Raw genomic sequence first — 25,682 nt, 5'->3', positions numbered from 1 at the left:
ACCTACAGGAGGCCTTTTGCAGATGATGCTGTAGACTACAGGAAGGTTGTAACACCAGACAACAGTAGCAAATTTCAGGCAGAGCTGCAGAGGATAGACAATTAATGCAGGCCTAGAGTTGACCATAAACAAGAATAAATGTAACACATTGTGCATAATTAAATGAAGAGATCTTTTACTGCTGGTTATGTTATTGGCAACAAATCAGTGGATACAATAACAACCATAGGCTATTTTGGAGTAAGTGTCTGTAATAATAATGGAATGATGATGTAAAACTAGCTGGAGTAAAAGTAGGTGTCAGGCTGATATCCATTGGAATAGGAAGTTTAGTTCATTCATAAAAAATGTAACAGATATTTATAAGATGGTTCTTGAGTATTATTCATCAGTATGGGATCATTCAGTAAGAGATGACCTGCAAACTATATAGGCAGGTGCTACAAAAAAGGTGTTTGCCAACATCATTCCTAACCAATGGCTGGTGTCAGGCAACTCCTGGACACCTCCAACAGGTCTTGAGTTTGCAGTCAATGTCCTGGCATGCCTTGTAGCCGTCCCACTGCCATCACTACTGGTATCTGGAACTTACATGTTCTCACTGACAGAGGAACACTTCTGCAGCTGGGCATTCATGAGGCTACCGATGCTATTACATCACAGCAAGGATGCTTGGCTGGCTGGATCCGTGTGCTGCTAACACACCATCTGGTGATATGCAAAGCTGGGCTCCACAACTCAAGTCAATGCACACCATTGAAATGCCACCTTCAGCTATTGAACGAGTATCTTGTTAAACTATGATACTGGTAATGGTGGATTTCTGATTCCATGACCAACAAGGAACTTGTACTGTGCACCCATTGCCCTGTCATCAACCTAAGTTTACCATCTTGGCACTACCAGTGCTATCAACTACTAACAACTGGTGTCAAAAGAACCAGTGATGCAGAGTGATGACATGGGCCAGCTTGCAGCTGTGTCATCATAGCATGATGAGTTATGACAAGCTGTTTTGAGTATTTGTTATTGAAGTGGGTCAAGATGTCTGTCCAGGTGGAAGGACAGGTGGGGTTTAAAGTGTGATTCATTAAAGTGGATACAGATGTTGATTTAAGTGAACTTAGAGGTAACATTATGGAAACATATGCTGTTATGCACCCAGTTATCTGTACACAGTACAGTTTGTGGGTGAGAGTGCACCCTGTGCTCAGTTCTTGCCAGTGACTTTTTTTAAGTGCAACAAATGTAGAAACTATGTCAGGGAATGCAGGGAATGGTAGGCACTTTAGGTATAAGGACCAAAAAAATTTTTAAAAATTGTATCAGGGTTAGTAATAATTAGTCCCTGTCTTGTGGTAATTTTCCTAGTGTATTTAATCTGTTTTTACAAACAAAGGCTTTACAATGTGTAAATCAGGGGAACAGCTGGTGATCACTCCATAAGTGGTTCCAGAAGTGGCTCAAATAAGGGCAGATAAAGTAGACTTGCAAATGTAGTTAGAAGCTTTAAAAGAGGTCAGATCTTTGTCCAATTTACCAGCATCCTTCATGGATACTAGTAACACTACCTATTTGATTAATTTTGGGGCAAAACAAGAAAAAATGTATTAGCATTTTTGACAATGTGTTGGCAGTCACAAAATTGGGTTGTTGGTTGAAGTAAGAATTGTTACACACAGCCTCATTATGTTTGGTAGGAGACATGAAAAGATATGTGATGTATGATGGGGAACTAAGAAATGCTCAAACATTTGGAGTGTTGAGGAAAGGCTTAGTGCAGCAATATAGAAGGTAAAATAATTGTAGTTATTATTGGGACTAGTTAAATGTTGTGTCATAAAGTCTGGGTGAATCCATCAAAAGTTTCATGTCTAGAATAAAAAAAACCTCAATTTCAATACCTATGAGTTTTTGGAAGATAGTGACACAAACAAGATCCTTCTGCAAGAAGCAGAGCAAAGGGCATCAGATGTGTTCATACAGGGATTACCACCTGATGTGCTGAGAAAAGTACTTCCAGAAATTCCTGATAACTTAGCTGAAGCTGTATGAAGATAGACATGGTAATCCAAGTTATTTCTTACACTGTCATCAAGTGTAACAATTGTGGTCATTTGGGCCACACACAGAAAGATTGCCATCAGCCACAATGCAGGAAAAGTGGGAAAGGAAGGTATTGGGAATGGAACTTGAACTGTAGGCAGAATAGGTGGTAAGATAGGAAGATTCAAAGTGGCAATAGACAAATATTAAATGTCAATGGGAGCTTCAGGGCTGCTGAGCACTGCTCCCAGTGAATTTTAGCACATTAAAACATTCACAGAGGAGGAATTTTGTTTAATTGGCTTGGTGGTTGGAAGAGAACATGAGGGTTTGGTGTTGGACACAGATGTACATGTGTCTTTGGTGGGAGTGGACCTCAAGGGAAAGAGGTGATTAACCCCTCCACACCATAAGTTATGTGGAGTAGAGTTAATGGTATGTATTTTCTAACTTCAGCAAAATTAAGTTTTCAGGTGTGGGGAAAACATGTATAGAAGTTTTGCCTCATAATGGTGAATGTTTCAGCATGATCTTAGGCTTAGATTTGCATCACACTAAGATTGACTTGGGCAATGCATAGTAGAACCCGGTGGAACATTGTTTCATGTGGGGGCAACTGTTGCCAGTGCCACTCTGCAGTGAAGACCATCTTTCTGGAAGGATGCACCTACTGAACTGCGTGCAACACCACAAAAGAGACAAAGTAACACGAGATTCAGGGAAACTGTTTTGGATGAGCATGGAAGTTAATTTTGCTGGTAAACATATTATGTGTGGTTGAGCCACTGGGCGAAAATGATCAGCTTAGATAAAGCACTGTGTTTTGTGTGTAGGAGGACTGTACACATACAGATAGATGGTGAGCATTTAATGTCCATTGGTACAGATAATTTTGGAATTGAACACATGAATTTGTCTAAAGGATTGTTGCACACCAGTTTGGGTAATTTAGATCAACATGATCTTGATACGATGAATCCAAACCCTAGCGATAAGCAAGTCACTAGTGTAACTGCATTATGGAAGAAAGTGAAACATTTAGAAGGAAAGAGAGGTTACCAATGAAGGAACTGTTATTACAACTTGAGGATCTGTTTAAACTTCATGGATCACTGCCAGCAATCTTGGTGATGCAACACAAAATCCCAACTGGGAATGAGTCACTAGTATACCATAACCCATATTGTGTGCATCACCTACACACAGTAGCAGAAGAGTTCATTGGCCAAGAGTTACAGGAGGATGTTACTCAATAAATTATGAGCCTTTGAGGTGCACCAGTGATGATCATACTGAAGAAAACCACAGATGGGATTAAGGCATGTCAGTTTTGCTGTGGCTATTGGTATCACAATAGTTGTACAATTTCAGATGCATATTCATTCCTGAATATAGCAGAAACCTTTGACACTTTAGGTTGGTGAAAGTTCTTTTCCACCATAGACCTGTGGCATGGCTTTCAGCAGGTAGAAGTAGCACAAGGGCCACCCAAAATGACATGTAAGGTTGTTTGGGGACACTGGTAGTACCATCATTTGTCATTTAGACTGAAGAAGGTGTCAGCCACATTTCAGCCCTCATTGGACCAAGTTTTGAGAGAAGTGAAGTCAAGACAATGTATGCTGTATTTGGTGAAGATAACTTTCTTTGTGAAAGATACAGAGGAGCATATGAGATGATAAAGGGAGGTTTATAAGAGGTTAAATGCAGCACACCTGATTCAGCACAGAAAAGTGTCACTTTGTGCATTATTTTGGACATACAATTAGTCATGCTGAGGTAGGGAGCATTTCTAGACTAGTGAAGGCCATACAAAGTTTTCCAGTGCCTCAGGAAGGGAAGCAATTACTATCTTTTTTGGGTTAGGAAATTTCTATGGAAAATTCATCCCTGTATTTACAGAAATAGCATGATCACTCATTCATTTATTGAAGAAAGGTGTAAAGTTCCATTGGACATCAGAATGTGAAGGGACATTTGGAAATCTGAAAGAGACATTGACAACTAGTGTGATATTGGTCTTTCCAAATTATGAAAGGAGTTCATATTGTCTTGTAATGCAAGTAGTCATACAGTTGCTGTGTATCAAGTCAGGAAGTAGATACAGTGGATCATCTGGTCACCAATGCATTGCATCAGTTAAGTAAAGTGGAGAGCAATTATTCTATCACAATGAAGGAAATGCTGAGCCTCATATATGGCATAACATACTTCTGATGTCATTTGTATCACAAGAAATTAAGGTACTGGTGGATCACATGGATCATTAGGGTTACTGGTGGTATCATCAAGATTGAAGGATCCATTTAAGAGATTCACATGTGGGGCACTGAAGCTAAGTCAACCTGGTTTTGAGGTATGTGTAATCCATAAACCTGGTTGGAATCATGGGAATGCTAATGGCCTCAGTAGGAAAGGTATTGTATTACAGAGAGTAGTCTGCTCCATTGCAGTGTGTCAGAAAGTGAGAGCTGATCATGAGGACTGCAAACTAATCTAAATATAGTCACAGTTCATTGTGGATGACGGTGTATTGTGCAAGACAACAAGACTGTGAATTGCAGTTCCAGCCAGATTACATGAGGAAGTATTAAATCAGGCATATGATCATGTGTTAGCCAGCCACTGGGTTCACAGGGCCACAGAAAGGCATGTGGCCAAGCATTACTGTTGGTGTACATGTAATCAGAATGTGGAACAATATGTGGGTAGCTGTGTACTATACGCACAACAGGCAGAATTGAGCCATCAGCATATATGACTGCGAAGGTTACTGGAAGCTAGTAAGCCTTTTGAAATTATTGGTATGAATATGTTACGTCCAGTTCTTTTTCACAAAAATTGGCTGGAATCACTTTGTGGTGACAGACCATTTTTAATGTTACAATGGAATGATAATATCCTGAACCAGCAAGCTAACACAGTGCATCTAGCAGTGATAAATAATTGGTTGTTGAATTTCTGGGTTTCAGGACGTTAATAACTGATTAGGGAATCAATTTTGGTGAACAGAGAGAGTGTATTGAACACGATGAAAAATGCTCAGCCACTATGTGAACAAGAATGACAGAGACAGGGAAATTCTGTTGTAATTGTTTGTCATGACTTATAACTCTGGGATCTGTGAAAATACATGTCTATCACCATAGAAAGTAGTATGATGTGTGTTTTTTGAGTAAGTACTGTTTTGAAATTAAAAAAAGATGTGCTAAGATATCTCAAGAATTTTATTTTTACATGAAAGCCTGTACCTTAATCTACTTTTCTACATAATTTCCGTCAATATTGAGGCACTTGTCATAACGTTGTACCAGTTTTTGAGAACCCTATTCATACAAGTCTGCCCCCTGACTTGTTAACCACTGCATCACCACTTTTTTGACTTCATCATCGTCTTGAAGACGCTGACCGCCTAAGTGTTTCTTCACATGCAGGAACAGATGGTAGTCACTGGGCACAAGAACAGGGCTGTACAGAGGATGATGTAGAGTTTTCCATCGAAAAGATGTTTGGCCTGATTTGGCACATGTGGACGGGCCTTGTCTTGCAGCAGAACGATGCCCTGGCTCAACTTCCATGGACTGTTGCTTTGATTCTGGTGTGATGTAGGCCACCCATGTTTCAACACCCGTAACAATGTGGCTTAAGAAATCATTGCCATCATTGTGGTACCACTCAAGGAAAGTCAATGGACTGTTTGGTTTTGTGCACATCCTTCAACATTTTCAGTACCCAATGTGTGCACAATTTTCGGTAATTCAAGTGCTCGGTCACAATGCCATACAAAACACTATGAGAAACATTAGGAAAGTCATCCCGCAAGGAGGAAATCATAAAGTGTCTGTTTTCTCTCACCTTATCATCCACTTCCTGCACCAAACTTTCATTAACGACCGAAGGACGCCCTCTCCGTTGTTCATCATGCACATTTGTGCGGCCATCTGTAAATGCTCTCACCCACTTTCTTACCATTCCATCACTCATATTGTTTTCTCTGTAAACTGCACAAATCTTACAATGAATATCGATCACTTTTAGGCCTTTAGCACTAAGAAATCTTGTAACAGCCTGTATTTCACAGTCAGCGGGACTCGCAATTATTGGAGGCATCTTAAACACTCAGTACACAATGTAAATAAGGAAGAATCACACTATAATGGTGTCAGTGCACAGATTAAGATACAGGCTTTCATGTAAAAATAAAATTATTGAGATATCTTAGCACGTCTTTTTTAATTTCAAAATGGTACTTACTTAAATAACACGTCTCGCATATGGCTGGAAGATGCCATCATCATTTGAGGTAACCAAACCTAGAGTGGCAAAGATTGGAGAGCCAGTGCAAAATTGTGTGAGGACTTTACATGAGATGTGGAAGTAGGTACAGGGATCCTATACAAAGGCCCTCAGACATCAGGAACAAGGGGGTCAGGGAAAATTTTTCTGTAAGGGGTGTAAGAATTCCCGTACAGGGAATATACGTAATGGATGTATGAGTACAGGTTGTGGATGAATGGCTGATGACATAGGGAAGTTTTGGCCTGGCAGTGAGACATTCACGGATAGCCAAACGATAAAGCAACCACTCAAGGTAAGTGGGAAATCTGGGTTCGAGTCCCAGTCTGGCTCAAATTTTCATTATCATCATTCCATTCTGTAGCTGATAGTTGTCCATATTTGCAACTGAAGAAACATTTCACATATTTCATAATGGCTTTAACTGCCACAGTACCTATTCCTCTGGACAAGCATGTCAGAAGGAACTTTGCATCGCAATTTAGAATAACACAAGCACTGAAATATCGTATCATATCATATCATACACACCATCTGGCTGCAGTCTCCTCCAGGCTGTCATGAACCAGCTCCTGGATGCCTCCAAGGTGTCTTCAGTTTGAGTTTGTGTCTTGGTGCACCTTGTACCTGACTTATTGTCATCATTGCTAGTGACCACCACTTCCATGTCTCACTGCAGGAGGAATGCTGATGCAGCCACGTGCTCATAGAGCCGCTTATGCTGCTACTTCACTGCAAAGTTGTCTCACTAGTCTCCGTGCACCACCAGTATGCCACCTGGAGATTTGCTGAGACATGCTCTGCTGCTTGGAGTCAACACGCACCATCAAGATGCATCTTCAGCTATTGTAAGATTATCTTGTTAAAAAAGTATGATGCTGCTCCCGATGTATTTCTGATTCTGTGACTGCCAAGGAACTGATAGTACGCACCCATCACCCTGTTCACCATCTTGAGTTTACCATCCTGCTGCTAAGGTGCTATCAGCCCATAACAGAGGCAATACACACTGCAGAGAGATTCAGTGTTGGAATTCCAGGAGCATGTGTTCCAAGAATAGTTGGGCAACATGTTACTTCCTTCACTTATGTCTTACAAAATGACAATGATGAGAAAAATCAGACAAATTAGGATTCATACAGAGGTTTATAAACAGTTGTTCTTTCCATGCAACGTTTACAAATGGAACAGCAAAGGGTGGAGGGAGTGTGTGGTGTGTTTTTGTGTGTGTGGGAGAGAGGGTGGGGGAGAGGGAGGGAAGGGAGGTAGTAGTACCAGAAGTACCCTTCACCACATACCATTAGGTGACTTGCAGAGTATAGATGTGGATGCAGATGTACAGGGGATAGGCAAAATAACATGAACACCTGCACTTACTTGGGAATGGTTTATTAATAAGGGGTTGGACCCCCATTTGCCCGTAATACAGCTGTGATTCTTCTTTGAATACTGGCATATAATGATTGTGTAGTCTCCTGTGGAATGTTATGCTCCTCTTCAGTGAGAACCTCTTCTAACTCCTGTAGTGATGAGGAAGGCAGAAATCTGCTCCGGAGTCTGCACTCTAATACCACCCAAAGGAGTTTGATAATGTTCGAGTCTGGGGTCTGAGCTGGCCAGGGAGGATGCAGTTTAGTTGCGTGCTCCTCATACCATCATTGTACTGTCCTGACTGTAGGAATGGGTGCATTGTAGTCCTGAAATATGGCATCATTTTTGGAGAACAACATTTGAATCATGAGTCCACCTGATCACCTAAAATGTTCTCATAATCGTTGGGTGTAACACAGCCTTTGAGAGTAATGATGGGACCAGCAGAATACCATGATATGACTGCCCACACAATCACACTTCCACCTCTATACTTAACCACTGCAATCAAGCAATCAGCATTTTAGGCTTCTTTTGGCATTCTCCAGATGTAAACCCAGCCCGGTGTTGTGTTGGAAATAACAAAAACATTGACTCACCAGACCATAATACGTGTTTCCACTGATCAGCCACCCAGGACTTACGATCCTGACACCATGTTTTATCCTTCTTTGCATTGGTTGTCATCACTAATGGTTTCGGTATAGGAGCTAATCCACGAATATTCACTTTATGGAGTTCTCGGCAGACAATATCGATAGATACAGGGTCTCAAAGATGGCTATTGGGCTCTGCAGTCACTTTAGCTGCCATAGTTTTCTGTTGTTTTGACACAATCTGTGTCAGCATATGATTATATCTGTCTTTTAGTTTTGATTTGCACCCACTATTACATTTACACAATGATGTCTTTCCATGTTTTCTTTAAGCTATTGAAACAGTTGCTCTTCAAACATTCAATAAGTTCACTGTCTTGCTTACTGATGCTCCATCCAATTAGGCCTCACAATCTGCTCTCTTTGGAAGTCTGTTAGGTCTTTCATTGCACGTTGACCTCAGCCCCTCAATGCAAGTATGAAGCGTGCCCTACTCATAAACAACCTGCACTGATGCCTAGTCCACACTGAACACATACAGTCCAGCATGACACATGCCTTACCTGCACTGTTGACCTTCAAACACGACCATCCCATTACTACCACTGTTCCCATTGTTTTGCCTACCCCTGTAGCTGATATATCCACCATCCTTCAGCACAATGGAAGCTACAAAGTAGTCTAAGTAGTCTAAGTCCTGTTTATGTATTACATAAGACATAATGTTTGGTATAAGATCAGAGAACTGTTCAATGCTTCTCTTAAATGTATTTACAAGTACAAAATGAAACACTTATTACATTAAGGAATATTGCTCATTAGCATGATTTAATATCATGGTGAATTTATGTGCATTTGATAAGTTATGTATGAAATTTAAAACTTGTCCAATGTACAGATTGTTCCATAAAATTTTGGGCGTATTGCTAGATGTCTGCAACTTGCTGCTACGATATTCCAGCACCAAGTTTTCTGGACATCTTCAGGTGAATACTGATGAAAATGCACTGATCTCACTTACTGAAGACCCCATCTGCACCTGCTTCATGTATCCAATTTGTGATGTACACTTGCTGCATGCTTCTGCAGCAAGTCTTTGTACTGCACCGCACATCATCTGTGGTAAAAGCTCACCTCATTCATATCAAACTGATTGTCTTCTGATAGTAAAATCACAAAATGAGGCCAGCTATGCAGAGCACAAAGTTTTTCTACGACAGGCTTCCATGCAGAATTTAACTGGAAACTGCCATTTTGATTGATAAAGGTCACAGATGATTGTATTTCCACTGAATCACTGATGATGGAGCTCCAAAAGGTTCACATAGGGGTCTCAATTTTTTTCATTTATTTCACCAAATGACCAGTGGAAATGTAGGATTCAGTGGTACTGAACTTATTGGCTTGGAGGAGGTGAGTATGTCACTGATGTTCCACAATTCGATCCTACATATTGTGTGTCATTTTCCCTCTATAAAATTTGCCACATTCACAAAGAATCCTGTAAACATTTTCCTTGCACAACTCCTAGTAATCTGTAGTGAGCACTTACCTAAGTTATTTTAAAACCAACAGTATTTTTGTGATACATTGATGACACTTTTGTAGTTTGGTCTCATGGTTTGGACAGTCTCTGAGAGTTCATTTAACATCTGAACTCGACACATGGAAACATAAAATTTACATGGATCTGGAGAAAGATCATCACTTGATGTTTTTAGACATCCTAGTGTGACATAAGAGCAATGGCACACTTGGGAATTCAGTGTTTCAAAGGCCCACTAATATAGACCTGTTGTTACACATTTCTAGTTGCCACTATCTGGCATAAATGATTGACATTTTAAAGACCTTAATCCACCAATCCCATACCATTTCAGATGCTGATAGTCAGCAAATGGAACTGGAAAACCCACAAAAGTGTGCTTCTGAACAATGGGTATTTGTCTCAAGATGTATAAGTAGGGCCACAGACATAGAAACAACAGAACAAGGAAGAGGATAAGGCCTTCAAAATAACTGCTTACCTACAATATATAGGAAGTATTTCAGCAAAAACAAGTAGCATATTAAAATGACATAAAATTAAAGTAATCTTTCATTGTCCTCCCAAAGTCTCAACAATTATTAGGCTCTGTTAAAGGTTGCAGAGTTGTACAAGACAGGATACTGCGCAGGATTGTATTGTAGTACATCAATGGCATACTTTTCTCCTCCAATCCAGTAAGTTCACTACTGCCAAACACAGTAAAATGAAACAAAAATTGTGGCCCATAGTCAAACTTCTGGAACTCCATAATCAATAAATCTGTGGCAAAGTAACTAACTTTTTTAGATTGAAGTCAGCTGATAGGTAGTCCTGCTTAAGGGAAGTCCCTCTAAGGGCTCACCTTCAGAGGGCATCATGTTTCCACACAGAGAAGGAATTAGCATATTTCATCAAAGTATAAGAGGTATTAGAGATAAAGTTAGTGAACTGTTTATAGATGTTGACTCTGAAATTATTGGTATGTCAGAGCACCACTTAAATTATTTGACAGTTCAGAGGCTTCCTTTACCAGGATACAAATTGGCTTGCTGTTTTTCAAGGAGTTCCTTGTGGGGTGGGGGAGTGGCCATGTACATAAAAAACAGTATTCCATTTGAGTCCGTAGATGTATCACAGCACTGCACTGAACATATATTTGGATGTCTTGCAGGGGCAGTTGAATTTAGTGAAACTAAACTTCTAATTGTTGTTGTTTATAAGTCCCCTAACTCTGACTTCAGAGCATTTCTGCTCAAGCTAGTGTGTTCTTGATTCACTTTATAGGAAGTACCAGAAATTTGTTATATGTGGTGACATCAATATAAATTTTGTATATGATGGTGCAAGAAAAAGGATGTTGGTATATCTCCTAAATTCATATGATGTGATGCAGATTGTGTTTATTTCTACTAGGGTGCAGGGGAACAGCAGCACAGCCATAGACAATAGTTTTATTCATTCTTCATTACTACATGGGCATTCTGTTAATAAAAGGGTGAATGGCCTTTCAGACCATGATCCACAAAATTTAACACTAAAAGGCTTTTGCACTCAAACAAATGTCACATATAATTACAAACTATGTAGGAAAGACTTATGCTTTCCTTAATACATTTCTCGTGCTCTTTGAGAGTTGCTTTCCATTAGAACGTTAGGATATCATGTAGAACAAAGTGGAAATTATATCAAAGTGTTAGAAGTAGTCACAATCAAGCTACAGTAGCCCATTACAAACAGTACTGTAAGATGCTTAAAAATCTTGTTAAGAACACAAAGAGTATGTGTTATACAAATAGAATAGCTAATTCACAGGATAAAATTAAAACAATATGGTCAGTTTTTAAGTGTCTGGTCAGCGGAACAAGGTCGACAATATAAAGTCAGTTCGCAGTAAAAATATTTCTGTTACTGATAAATCAGATATATGTACAGTATTTAACAATAATTTTCTGAGCATTTCTGGTGAATTACATAAAAATTTAGTTTCTACAGGGAATCATATAACTTTCCTGGCAAATGCCTTTCCGAGATTGATGCCTTAAATACTTTTTTATAATACAGACAAGGGGGAGATTGAGTCAATAATTAAATCACTGAAGACTAAGGACTCTCATGGTTATGATGGTGTGCCCAGTAGAATATTAAAGTACTGTGCTGCACATGTTAGCCCTGTATTTAGCCATATTTGTAAGTTTTTCTTTAGGAATGGTCAGTTTCCTGAATGATTAAAGTACTCAGTAGTAAAGCCACTTTATAAAAATGGAGAATGGGATAATGTAGACAATTTTAGACCTATTTCTATGCCATCAGCTTTTGCTAAAGTTATTGAAAAGGCTGTGTATGTAAGGATAATTCATCATTGTATATCACACTATTTGCTGTCAAATGTACAGTTCGGCTTTAGAAGTCGGTCAACAACTGAAAATGCTATATTCTCTTTTCTCTGTGAGGTACTGGATGGGTTAAACAAAAGGTTTCGAATGCTAGGCAAATTTTTTGATTTAACTAAGGCATTTGATTGTTTTGATCACAAAATATTGCTCCAGAAGTTGGACCATTACGGAATATGGGGAGTAGCTCACAATTGTTTCACCTCTTACTTTAGAAACAGGCAACAAAATGTTGAGAATGGCTGTGATGTGTAGTCTGTGTGGAGTATGGTGAAGTGGGTGGTGTCCCAGGGATCAGTGTTGGAGCCACTCCTGTTCCTTATTTATATATGTGGCAGGCCCTCTAATATTACAGGTAACTCTAAAATATTTCTGTATGCAGATAACACTAGTTTGGTAGTAAAGGGTGTTGTGTGCAACATTGGCTTGGTTTAAAATAATGCAGTTCAGTACCTAAGCTCCTGGCTTGTAGAAATGAAACTAACACTAAATAACAGTTAGACTCAGTTTTTACAGTTTCTAACGCACAATTCAACAAAACCTGACATTTTAATTTCACAGAATGGGCATATGATTAGTGAAACTGATCAGTTCAAATTTCTAGTTGTTCAGATAGATAGCAAACTGTCATGGAATGCCCACATTCAGGATCTTGTTCAAAGACTTAATGCTGCCATTTTTACTATTCGAACGGCATCTGAAGTGAGTGATTGTTTGACACAAAAATTAGTGTACTTTGCTTATTTTCATTTGATTATGTCGTATGGTATTATATTTTGGGGTAACTCTTCCCGTTCTAAAAGGATATTTTTGGCTTAGAAATGGGCAGTTCGGGTAAGAAGTAGCGTATGTTCACAAACCTCTTGTCAACCCCCTGTTCACGAGTCTGGGTATTTTGACATTGGCCTCTCAATATATATATTTCTTACTGTCATTTATTGTTAACAATATTAGCTTATTCCCAAGAGTAAGCAGTTTTCAATCAGTTAATAATCGGTAGAAATCAAACCTGCCTTTAGATCGGACTTCCTTAAGTCTTGTGCAGAAAGGTGTGCAGTATACTGCTGCATCCATTTTCATTAAGCTACCACTCAAATTCAAAAATCTTAGCAGTAATCCACGCAATTCCCAGTCTAAACTGAAGAGTTTTCTCATGGGTCAGTCCTTCCATTCTGTTGAGGAATTCCTTGAAAAATTAAGCTGATTCTTGTTGTAGTGTTGATTGTGTCCACATAACTTATGGATTGCCTTTTTTCAGATTCATACACATTTTATTTTTATCTGTTATTACTTTTGTGTTGTAATTTCATGTACCAACATGTACATGACCTTGGAGATTTGCTCCTCAATTTGGTCCTATGGAACTTGACATGTAAATAAATAATAAATGAGACCCTTATCAATCAAGATGGCAGCCTGCAATTAAATTCTACATGGGACCCTGTCCTAGAAAGACTATGTGATCTGCAGGGCTGCCACATTCTGTGGTTTTACTGCAGTAAAACAATCTATTTCATACTGATGAGGTGATCTTTCATCATGGAGTGTGCACATCATAGCACAAAGACTTGCAGCAAAAGTGTATGTGCTAAAGCACCGAATGTGCAATGCAAAATGGATATACCATGTGTGTGATAGCAGGGATTTAAATGTGGGAGCTCAATCCATTTTCATCTGTATTCAACTGAAGATGGCAGGAAGACTCTGTGTCAAACTATCATGGTAGCAAGCTACAGGCATCTGGCAGTTCACCTGAAATTTTATGGAGCAACAGATTAAATGACTAACATATAGAAGTATGCAAATTGTGATGACAATGTGTAGCATGACCTTATTTTGGGTGCAGTTGTGGATCCATCAGTGGCTGACCACATTCTATGAAAGAGGAACTGATTATCTCATCTCGCAGTGGGATGAATGTCTTAATATGTGTGGTGATTACTTGTGATTGGAACTATTCCACGGACTGGTTGCAGTGGAGTTTGGGTTTTATTTGACTGCTCCTTACACTAATCTAGTGATAGAGCAGCCCTCTGTTCCTATTATCAGATAACAGGGACCTCATGGAACTTTTGTTTCAATGTGGTTCTTGTTTTGGTCTGTATTGGAGAATCAGATGAAAACCACTGATGTATTGTAGCAGTGTCTGTGCTAGCAAATCCCAAGGGAAAATTAAGACAGATGAAAGAAAATCTGTTCTATATACTTGAAAATAGGACTTATAAAATGACATGCTCTAACCTTGAAAGCAACAATAAGAACGCTGTGTGTCATATTCAGATTAACTGGTCATTTTAAGGAAAACTGTATACAAAGTTATAGGTAAAGATTGAGTGTCATGTGGGATAAAACAGTGACATATTGCCCTACCACTGTATCTTTAGGGAATCTGTGGCCTCAAAAGAAAAAGGTCTGCGCCATGTAGACATTGAGTCAGTTGATCACAGGACTTGGTCTGGAGACAAAAAAGTGAAATGAGAAAAGTGACAAAATGGACCATCTATGGTATTCATTTGTTTTATGTACAGTTACTTATGTGCACATGTTAGCTTTTCAAGAAACATGGATCTGACAGATAGAGTTCAGCAGACACTACACTGAATCTAATAACTATATCAATGTCTTGTATAACAAGTTATCACTGAGAAGAGAACAAAATTGATTATAGCTCTATTTTTTTTTAAATCTGTAGATATAGCAACAGCTCATGTTTGAACACCAAATCATCTGCTATTACTGCAATGCATTTTTTTCAAATAATTTTGTGGATTTCCGTTCCTATATCTGGTTGAAGTGATCTTGTACCTTATCTCTTGTGCAAATCATTGACACATCCAGACGAAATATTTCCATATATTGTTTAAATCTGTGTCATTAAGGTATTGATCTATATTTTTGCACACCTGACTCACAATTGGGAGGACAACAGCCACCAGATTTAAATTTCATGTGAGAACTCTAACTCACTCAAGGGAAATATTGAGATGGTTCCTTTGAAAAGGGCACAGCCAATTTCCTTCTGCATATGTTTGTAACCCAAGCTTGTGATCCATCTCTAATGACCATCCTGTTGATGGGACATTTAACTACAATTTTCCCTCTTTTTTCTTTAATATTTTTGAATCTGTGTGTGGAATCAGTAAATTCAGCTACAGATTGAACCTTAACTCATGTACCACACTTCCTCATTCTTTTCCCCCAAATGCGCTGGAACTAAGGCTGTACACCTTGTTTCATTTTCCAATTAGAACTATCTGTCTGTAGGCTAACTATTGCTACCTACATGCTACACTCATTCGGCACATGTTAACACAGTGTGGTCACACACACACACACACACACACACACACACACACACACACACACACATGCTCATTGGAAAACATCACAAGATGTACAGCCTTTAGTTCCAACACATTTGAAGAAATATTTGTAATTATTGCATGTTGTGATGTTGGTATTTCAGAAACAATTAATAACTTTCCATTTCAGTTTAGTTCAGCACTCCTAGCAGTGCAGCCACATAGAACAGCAGTTGAAATTCTGTATCAACTTCCATCACAATGCCACATTGCCTCTCATGCTTCATTATTCATCAGAATGTCTTTCCTCTTTTGTATCATGCAGTGGAATCCCATAAAATTCTGAGTCACAATCTATTATTTGTTAGCTCAGTGTGATGCATGAATTATGTAAAGTTACTTCATAATTAAGTTTCTAACCAAGGTACTGACTTGTTAGGTGATTTTGGCAGATCCTGATACATTGCTTCATCATGCAGCATAGATTGCTTGCTTTTATCTCAGAACAGTCACCTCCAATGCTCAACAGGCTTTAGAGGTAGATGTGCATGGTCACTCTTGTCTCTCTTCAGCCGTGTGTGTGTGTGTGTGTGTGTGTGTGTGTGTGTGTGTGTGTGTGTGTGTGTGTGTGTGTGTGTGTTTTATACTCATTCTACTTTTGTTTGGGGGCTTCACATGTGTCCCCTATAAGGATAAGTAAACCACTGCATTTGTTCAAAAATCCTCAGGATATGTTCTGGTACAAGTACTTTTATTTCCAGCCATTTTCAGTTATGTGAAGTAATGATTTCAGACCACTATTCCATACTTTTTAAGATACTGTACAGCATATGAACATATGAAATAATGAATAAATACAACCATCACCTTATGATACCATGCCACAGGTAGTGAACTTACCTAGTAATGGCTTATGATCAGGAGTAAAGCTTTCTGGGCCACATACGGTACTCTTAATACCAGCTGTTTCAAACACAGGTACAAGGTTAACAGCTTCCCTTACATGAGAGCTGAATACTGTCCAGTCCAACTCATATAAAGAAAATTCAAAATCTTCTTTTACCTGGAAAGAGTTCATATTTAGTGAACTGATGAATATATTACTCTAGTAGATTGAGTTGTTAGTATCACACTTCATTTGCATGGCATTGTTCTAACCACAAAGCCACAAAGATAATAACAGGCACAAAATTTTATTAAGTCTAGAATACTTGTACAAGAAGACAGTTGCCATGCAGTGGCTGCATTGCTAGTCTGAAAAACAAAGGCTGAATGTGAACATATGACTGAGAGCAAGGCTGGCTGGACCTGACTCTATAATCTGTCAGCCAGTTGGTATAGTGCGGTCAGTGCAAAGAAGCTGTGTGCACATCCGAAAATGTTGACCTCTGCATGTGGCAGCATCTTCTGACTTCTGTGGCATGCTGTATAACTATGTGCCCAGATTGTGGGTCATAGTGTCACTTATTCCCTGGGCATGGTGCAGACGGCTGTGATGTGGAGATGGCATTCACATCCATGGAGGCCCCAGAGGTGAGGGGGGACAGCAACTCCTGGTCACTGGAGACATCATAATACAGGCAAAAGTGGCCACTGCAAGGAGCACCCCAACACCCCTGTCAAAGCAAGAGACAGCAGCACCAGTGAGGGGCAGACCGGTTCAGCTTGGATGGAGGAATGTGTGCCCACCTGTACTTGGAGCTGATTTTAATGGTGCTGGACCTCCAGGTCTCCAGTCTGGACAGTGTAGATATGGCAGCTGTTCTGACACATGATAAAAGCCAGTAACAAGTGGGGGCACTGACCAAAATCACATGTCCAGATGGGACAGGAACTGAGGTTCTTTGTCAGGAACTGGAGTGATCAGAAGACCTTCCACAGAAAAAATTCTCAAGAGAGCCTGAACAGTTACATTGGTAGTGGCCAAGGAGCACTGGACCACATATGGAAAATGCAAAAACGAGTCAATGACAATCAGCCAAAACACATACAGAAACAGATCCAGAAAATCCATATGGATGTATTTCCAGGCCATGGTTGTTGGAGGCCATGGGGAGACTGAAGCCTTTGGAGCTGCCTGTTCACTAGTGCACTGGGGACACACAGCAACCAAATACTTCATCTCCTGGTCAATGCCAGGCCACAGAATCGTAGCCAGGAGTATGAGAGAGATAAGCAGCTTGAGGAAGGGGTCAAATGGTGTGGCCTTTGTGAACCGGGTACTAGTGATCGGAAACTCGTCTGCTGCTTGGTGGGAGGTGATAACCAAATGAAAACATATGAGTTCCTGTTGATCAAACTTGGGACAAGGCATCCACATTGGCATAGCACCCAATGGAGTGAAAATGGATGTCACAATGGTATTTGGAGATGAACAAGGCCCAACACTGTAACCTGTGGAATGCCTTATCAAGGACCTGGATGTATTGACTAAATAATAAAACTATTAGCTTGTGGTCCATAATGAATTGGAATTTGGTGTCATACAAGAAAACCTGAAATTTGGTGACTGCATACATAATTGCCAGAGCCTCCCTCTTGACATGAGAGTAGTGGACTTGTGCTGGAATGGGAGTTCTGGATAAAAACCCCAGTAGCTGCTCTGAGCCATCTGAATTCTGATGGTTGAGGACTGCCCCACACCATACTGCAAGGCATCTGTAGTCAAAACCAATGGTTTCTCAGGATCAAAAGTAGGTAGACACAGTGCCAACTTAAGGTGGTCCTTCAGTGTGTTGAAAGCCTGGTCACACACTGGAGACCAGACAAACTAAGCACCCTTCCAAAGAAGGAGATAGAGAAGGTGTGCAATTGTGGCCTCCCCAAGAATGAACTAGTGGTAAAAGGCAATTTTATCCAGGGAAGGCTGCAGTTCTTGCAGTGATAAGGGATGCGGCAGGACTGTAATGGCCCTGACAGTACTAAATAGGGATTGGATGTCCTGCCATGATATGATGTGGTCCAGATACTCAAGAGACAGTTGGAAAAATCTGGACTTGTGCAGACTGCAACACAGATCCACAGGGCATAGTTTATGAAAAACATCCCAGAGATTGTACAGGTGATAGGTGGAGGAGGAGATTAATGTTTAATGTCCTGTTAACAAAATGGTTGTTAGAGACAGAGCTCTGGCTTGGATTATGGAAGGGTGGAGAAGGAGATAACCATCCCCTTTCAGAGGAACTGTCTTAGCATTTGTCTGAAGTGATTTAGGGAAATTATAGAAAGCCTAAATCAGGATGGCCAGAATCAGGTTTGAACTGTCATCTACAGGTGGTCACTCATAGAACATCCAGTGGTGACAATGTCAACCACATAGTTGAGACAGTAGAGAATAGTGGACATGACCTGATCCAGATAGTGCTGAAAAACTGTGGGGGCACTTGCCACCACAAACATCAAAAGTTATTATTAATACTGTTCAAAATGCACATTAAGAACTATGATGCACTTGGACTCCTCATCCAATGTAACTGGTGATAAACTTTGGAAAGATCAAGTTTGGAGAAGAATTGACCTCCTGCTAAGTCTGTGAACAGCTCATCTGGACATGGGAATGGATATGTGTCAATCATGCATTGTGAATTCATGATGACCTTAAAATCACTGCAAAGTCACAATTGACCAAAAGGTTCCCTCACAATAATAAGGGGTGTGGCTCATTCACTAGAGAAAATCAGAATCACAATCCCAAGAGATACAAGCTGGTCCAGCTCCACCTTGACTTGGGAGCACAAGGCTACAGAAATCTGCCAAAGATGAAAAAATCTATGACGAGCCAATTGCTTCAAGGTTATGTAGGCTTGAAAGTCTGTGGTACACCCTAGGCCTTCCACAAAGATATCCTGAAATTCTGAGCACAGAGATTCCAGTGATTGATATGGGTCTTCAGCAGATACCAACTGCATGGAGTCCATTAGAGAAAAGCCAAAGGCCAGAAAGGCAACAAACCAGAAAAGGTTTGCTGAACTAGCATCATGGATGACAATAAAGACAATACACTGTATTACTGATCTATGGATAATACCATCCATGAACTGGCCAAACACAGGAAATTGTTGTTTACCATATCCCTGTAGATGCCTGTTTACCAGTGACAGTGGTGGAGAGCTGAGGTCTGAATATGTTTGGGCATTAAGCAGGGAAACTGATATGCTGGTGTCCAGCTGCAGATGCAGCTGCTATGAGAAGACAAACTCTGATAAAAAGTTTCATGAAATCCTGATTGGGAACCAGCCCTAACAATGACACTTCTTGGATATCCATACCCACATCCTCTGATGCTGCATTCTGTGCAATTGAGTGGCAGACTACCACAGTGTGACCTATGTTCAGACACACGATAGACAGCACAGTGCTGGGGACACTGTGATCTATCATGTTAGGTGTAACAAGACACACATGACCACAACAGTGAGTGGAGGCTGGAACATTGTTTATGTGTTGTGTTGAAGCTGCAGGATCTGCCAGCTAGTATTTCCATGACGTCATCCCCCCCCCCCCCCCCCCCCAGGATGCAGTGCATGCAGCTGGGCCACCCTGCACTACTGTGACATCACACAATGCATCCAGCTGCTGACCAGCGCCGTGTGAGACCTCATACAACTGAGCAATGGGCAAACCCTATTCAGTGGAGGGGTTTTCTAATTGGATGGCCCTTTGCCGGACTTCCTTATCCGGGGTGGAGCAGATGACAACATCACAAACCATGACATCTGTGTACGACTCTTTTGACTTGGCTGTGACACAATGAGACTTGCAACTAAAGCCATGGAGGGTCAGGGCCCAGGCACAATAAGACAGATGAGGATTCATCTTCCAGTGATAGAACTCAACCCTAGTAGCCACAATGTGCATGCAGCAGCAATAATAGAAAGACAACAATGAGCATAAATTGTCAAAGACAATGAGGAAGGTTCTTGCAATGTGGTCAACTGTTGCAACAGCTGATACAAGGTGGGAAAAATCCATGAAAAAAACAGTGCATGACATACCTCCAGATCCATAACATGAGAGGTGTGAAAATATTATTTTAGGCAATGTTTGTAGTGTCAAATGGTGGAAACAGAGGAGGTAACATAGCCAGAGACAAATGGGAATAGAGTAACACTGGCACAGCCTGCCACATGACCATAAAAAGTTCCAACTCTTATAGCACCAACGTTTGAAGCAGACACTTTATGTCACAACAAGATGTGAAAAGCAACCACACAACAAAACACATGAAAAAAATGACCCTACTCACCACCAATGTGTTCTGACTACATGGACACACAGATAATAACAGACAAAACACTTTATTATGTCTATGATACTTGTACAAGAAAACAGTTGCTACCAAGTGGCTCACTACAAGTCTACATAGGTCGAATGTCAACATGACTGAGAATGAGGCTGACCGGGAACAAATATAAGCTGTCAACCACCTGATACAGTGCACTGCACAGAAGCTGCAGGTGCAGCCAAGAGTGTCAGCCTCTACTGATGCTAGCATCTTCCGACTTCTACGACACGCCATACAACTGCATGCCCAGACCATGGGTGCTGAGTCTACACTGGTCACTACAGGTGTGTACTATAGATATATATAACATATGTTTCTGAACATTATTTAAACTCTTCATGAGGATAAAGTGAAATACAGCCAGTCAGTTGCAGAAATGAAACATTTATTCAAACCCCTTGACCTAAGTTTCAACGTCTTTAAAAAGTCGTCTTCAGAAGGATCAATGGTTACACCTACCATAGTTAACCTTGTATATCTAAGGAAATCGAAAATTTTAGTATTGGTTGAAGAGAACAACTCTTCTCCTGTCCATTCAAATAACAAATTCCTCCAGGAAACTGTAATTGTTCCCATCCAAGTGGCACCACACACTGCATACTTAAATCCCATAGATCGGATCTGGATACTTATAAGGAATAATATACATAGCTATAATGTAATGCATGATCACTACTGGAAGAGAGAAACTGAGAATATCAGTTTGTTTGGATCTGAGTGAAGGGTCATCATTGTTGTCTGTGACTGGACTCACTGACAACAAATTGATTAATTACTAATAATTGATTTCTGCAATTCTGGAAATAGTCAGGTCAACATTGTATAGACAGGAGGAATGTGACAGTGCATCACTTGTAAGAATGCTGGAGTGCAGACACCTTACTTGTTTCTCAGATGAAAATGTAATGGTGATGTTGCCCTAGTGAGGTCCCCATTTGACTTTGTTGGACAATACCATATAACTTCACCAACACATCCAACAATAACAATAACAACAACAAAACTGGACTTATGGCAAATGAATTCAGGCAAAATAATAATAATAATAAGGTGATAGTCATATATCTTATGCCATACCAAACATTGATATCAAAATGTGACTAAAACAGAAAAGTGTATCATCCATAAAATCAATAACATAGTCACAGACCTTATTCAGTTGCATGTAACATGTTTAAATTTAAGTTAAACAATGTCCTTTCACAATATATTTTATTCTATTACCTTGTCCAACATGACTGGGTTTGATTCATAACCACCCATACAGAGAGAACTTCCTTGTATGCGAAAGTATATAGAACCATCATGATCTCGAACATTTGGTAGTCCCTTCACACCATCTATTCCCTCTGATACTACATAAGCATGTTTCATTGGCAGCAGTGGAATTGGTAGATTAACAAGAGATGCAATTTCTCGTGACCAAACACCTGTTTGAAAAATACACATACTAAATCACCAAGTGACTAAAAAATGAGCAGTTATTTATTTGTTATTCGTAGACAAATACAAGATTTTTTTTTTTTTTTTAATGCAGATGCATGTTAGAATTTGAGTCACAGCTTTTTGGCATCTATTTATAAAACACAATCTACCTCAATTACTTATAAATTATATTGTTGAAACAAAGATAATTTATCCCTCTGAGAGATATTCTTTAATATTGAAAATGCACTTATTAGTAAGTTATAGCCTTTCACTTTTTATATAAAGTACTTTGAAGTTTGTTAAACAATTTAATCCCCATGTGATAAGGTCTGTATATTTTATGTAGTCTAATTAAGTCGGGTGATGCTGAGGGAATTAGATTAGGAAATGAGGCACTTAAAGTAGTAAAGGAGTTTTGCTATTTGGGGAGCAAAATAACTGATGATGGTCGAAGTAGAGAGGATATAAAATGTAGGCTGGCAATGGCAAGGAAAGCGTTTCTGAAGAAGAGAAATTTGTTAACATCCAGTATTGATTTAAGTGTCAGGAAGTCATTTCTGAAAGTATTCGTATGGAGTGTAGCCATGTATGGAAGTGAAACATGGACGATAAATAGTTTGGACAAGAAGAGAATAGAAGCTTTCGAAATGTGGTGCTACAGAAGAATGCTGAAGATTAGATGGGTAGATCACATAACTAATGAGGAAGTATTGAATAGGATTGGGGAGAAGAGAAGTTTGTGGCACAACTTGACCAGAAGAAGGGATCGGTTGGTAGGACATGTTCTGAGGCATCAAGGGATCACCAATTTAGTATTGGAGGGCAGCGTGGAGGGTAAAAATCGTAGAGGGAGACCAAGAGATGAATACACTAAGCAGATTGAGAAGGATGTAGGTTGCAGTAGGTACTGGGAGATGAAAAAGCTTGCACAGGATAGAGTAGCAAGGAGAGCTGCATCAAACCAGTCTCAGGACTGAAGACCACAACAACAACAACAACAACATTTTATGTTATGACTTGCCAGATGACAATCACAATCTCTCCTAGAGTTGTAGATATCTAAATTGCTATTTAATCTTTTTTTTACCGTCTATATCTTAAAATTGGTAGCGAAGTTTCAGAAATATATATTGATCGCATTGTACATAATTTCTTAATCTTGAACATCCCTTTACATGATGCATTATATATGAGGTTGCACGAAATCCTAATAATTCTTTCAAATATTCAATACTCTATTTATTTCCTTGGCTATAGCACACTGCCATACTTCAATTCCATATTCAGGGTGCCATAGTTCATGGCACTTTTTTCTTCAAAAAATTGCTTCCAAAATTCAGGTGCATCTCATACTCAAAATTAATATAAAAATGTCCAGCATTTGATTTAAAATTCCAACCAGTCTTAAAAATGGCCATAAATCTGATGCCACACAAAACCTATCTCAGTCTGGTAAACTAGATTCAGCTAGCAGCAGTGGTGCACCAATGCAATGAACATGAGTTGCGGGGATTCACAGGCTTGCTAACATTCTCTCCTTCTGGCCCTGCCATCACAAAACCAGAGCACTGTCCAGCCTATGATGCATCATTGCAGTCTATGATGCCAGTGAATATGAATTGAAAGTGATTTGTTTTATTGCTAACAGTACAACGTTTTTGTTAGTTCCTAGTTTCATAATAGAAAAAATAAAATGTATTCATATGATGCAGGCTATAAATTGAAAGTAATAGCATATGCAGAAGAACATGGAAACAGAGCAGCTGAATGGCACTTCAGCCCTCCACCAACAGAAAAAGCATTTGTGGTTGGGAAGCTAGTAAAGAAGCATTGAAAAAAATGAGGAAGACTAAATGTGCAAATAGAGGACTGAATGCAGAATGGTCAAAACTAGAAGATGACATACTGAAATTGATTCAAGGACACCATCAAAACGGCAGTGTAATTAACACAAAAATGATTCAAATGCACACTCGTAAGCTGGTACTACAGTGGAACTCAACAGACTTTAAGGGCGGAGTTGGTTGGTGCTACACGATAATGAACCATCACGGACATAGTATGTAAACCAAAACCAAAATATCTCAGAAAATACCACAAGAGTATGAAGAGAAACTATTGTCCTTCCATAGCTTTATTATTCAAAAGCAAAAGATAACCAGAGTGGAACTAAGCCAAATAGCGAATACAGATGAAACTCCTCTCAGATATGATGTGCTGAGTAACAGAACAGTTATCATGAAAGGTGCTGAAACTGCAACTATAAAAACAAGTGGACATGAAAAAATGCACTACACTGTTGTTCTTTCATGTTATGCAGACAGTACTTAACTTAATCCAATGATCATTTTCAAGTGCAAAACAATGCCAAAATCTTCTGAAATACCATCAAGTGTTGTTGTTACTTACATGACAGGGATCTCATAGACAAGGATAGTATGAAATTATGGATTAACAGAATGTGGGAGAGAAGATAAGGTACTTTGTTAAAGATGAGTTCTCTTCTTGTGCTAGATCAGTTTAGTAGTCATTTGGAAAATTCTGTGAAAGAGAATTGAGACTGGGAAATACAGAGCTTGCTGTTATTCTAGTGTGGCTTACTTGACTATTGCCAACTCTTGATGTCTTGATAAATAAACAGTTTAAAGCATAATGAGAAAGAAATGGAACAAATGGATGATGGATGAAACTCAAGATGAATTCATGCCAAAGGGAGACTTAAAATGACATACAATCAAATAAGAGTGTCAGTGGGTAAAATAGTCTTGGTCTAGAGTGAGAGAAGACATTATTGTTAAATCTGTCAAGAATTGCATCATAATTAACACACTCGATGGCAGTGAAGATCATCTTATATGAGATGTTCAAAAAATAGTGTTGAATAATTGGAGAGGTGGTAGTACTCATTGAAACACAGAAAAATAAGTCCAATTAATGTGAGTCCAGAAATGCATACTTACCAAGATAAACAAGTGTTTATGGAAGGGCTGTGTTATACTTGGTTGTGGATATCAGCACAGCCATTGCATTGGTGCTCCATCAAATGTGTTGGCACAGTATTATGATGTCTTGCTCATAGTACTCTACCTACCATTAGGTGGTCTGCCAGCAGTTGCGTAGTGTGAGTCATGTTGTATCCTACATCAGTATTTGTCATATTTGTGTGCCTTACTGTACAGTGCTGTCAACCCTGAGTACATATCATGGTGTTTTATTTTCTTCCAAATACAGATTCACTTATGTGTTTACTGTTGTTGTGCTGTTTGTGCATACAAATGGAGTAGTACATCTACATTTTCTCTCTTCCACCAGTTGTTGAGAATGGAAGCCTACTACTTCACAAATGAAATCACAGGTGTGATATTCTGCTATGGTTTAGCAAATGGACATAGTCTGTGAGCCCGTGCTCTCTATGCTGAAAAATATCCACAATGCAGAGTG

General features: G+C 39.5%; 1 protein-coding gene across 1 annotated transcript in view; it reads right to left on the bottom strand.

Moving 5' to 3' along the window:
• The window catches only part of LOC126470544 (sarcosine dehydrogenase, mitochondrial), a 263,068-nt gene that overhangs the window by 110,466 nt on the left and 126,920 nt on the right, over positions 1–25,682 (bottom strand). The window contains exons 7-8 of the mRNA XM_050098476.1: positions 22,038–22,243; positions 16,430–16,592 (exon numbers count right to left, since the gene is read on the bottom strand). Of these exons, the coding sequence (XP_049954433.1) occupies positions 16,430–16,592; positions 22,038–22,243 (369 nt within the window). The remainder of the gene's footprint in view (positions 1–16,429; positions 16,593–22,037; positions 22,244–25,682) is intronic.

The sequence above is a fragment of the Schistocerca serialis genome, chromosome 3 (assembly GCF_023864345.2).
Source record: "Schistocerca serialis cubense isolate TAMUIC-IGC-003099 chromosome 3, iqSchSeri2.2, whole genome shotgun sequence".
Taxonomy (NCBI): domain Eukaryota; kingdom Metazoa; phylum Arthropoda; class Insecta; order Orthoptera; family Acrididae; genus Schistocerca; species Schistocerca serialis.
Note: the sequence above shows the minus strand (reverse complement) of the source record. Positions and strands in the feature narration are given on the sequence as shown.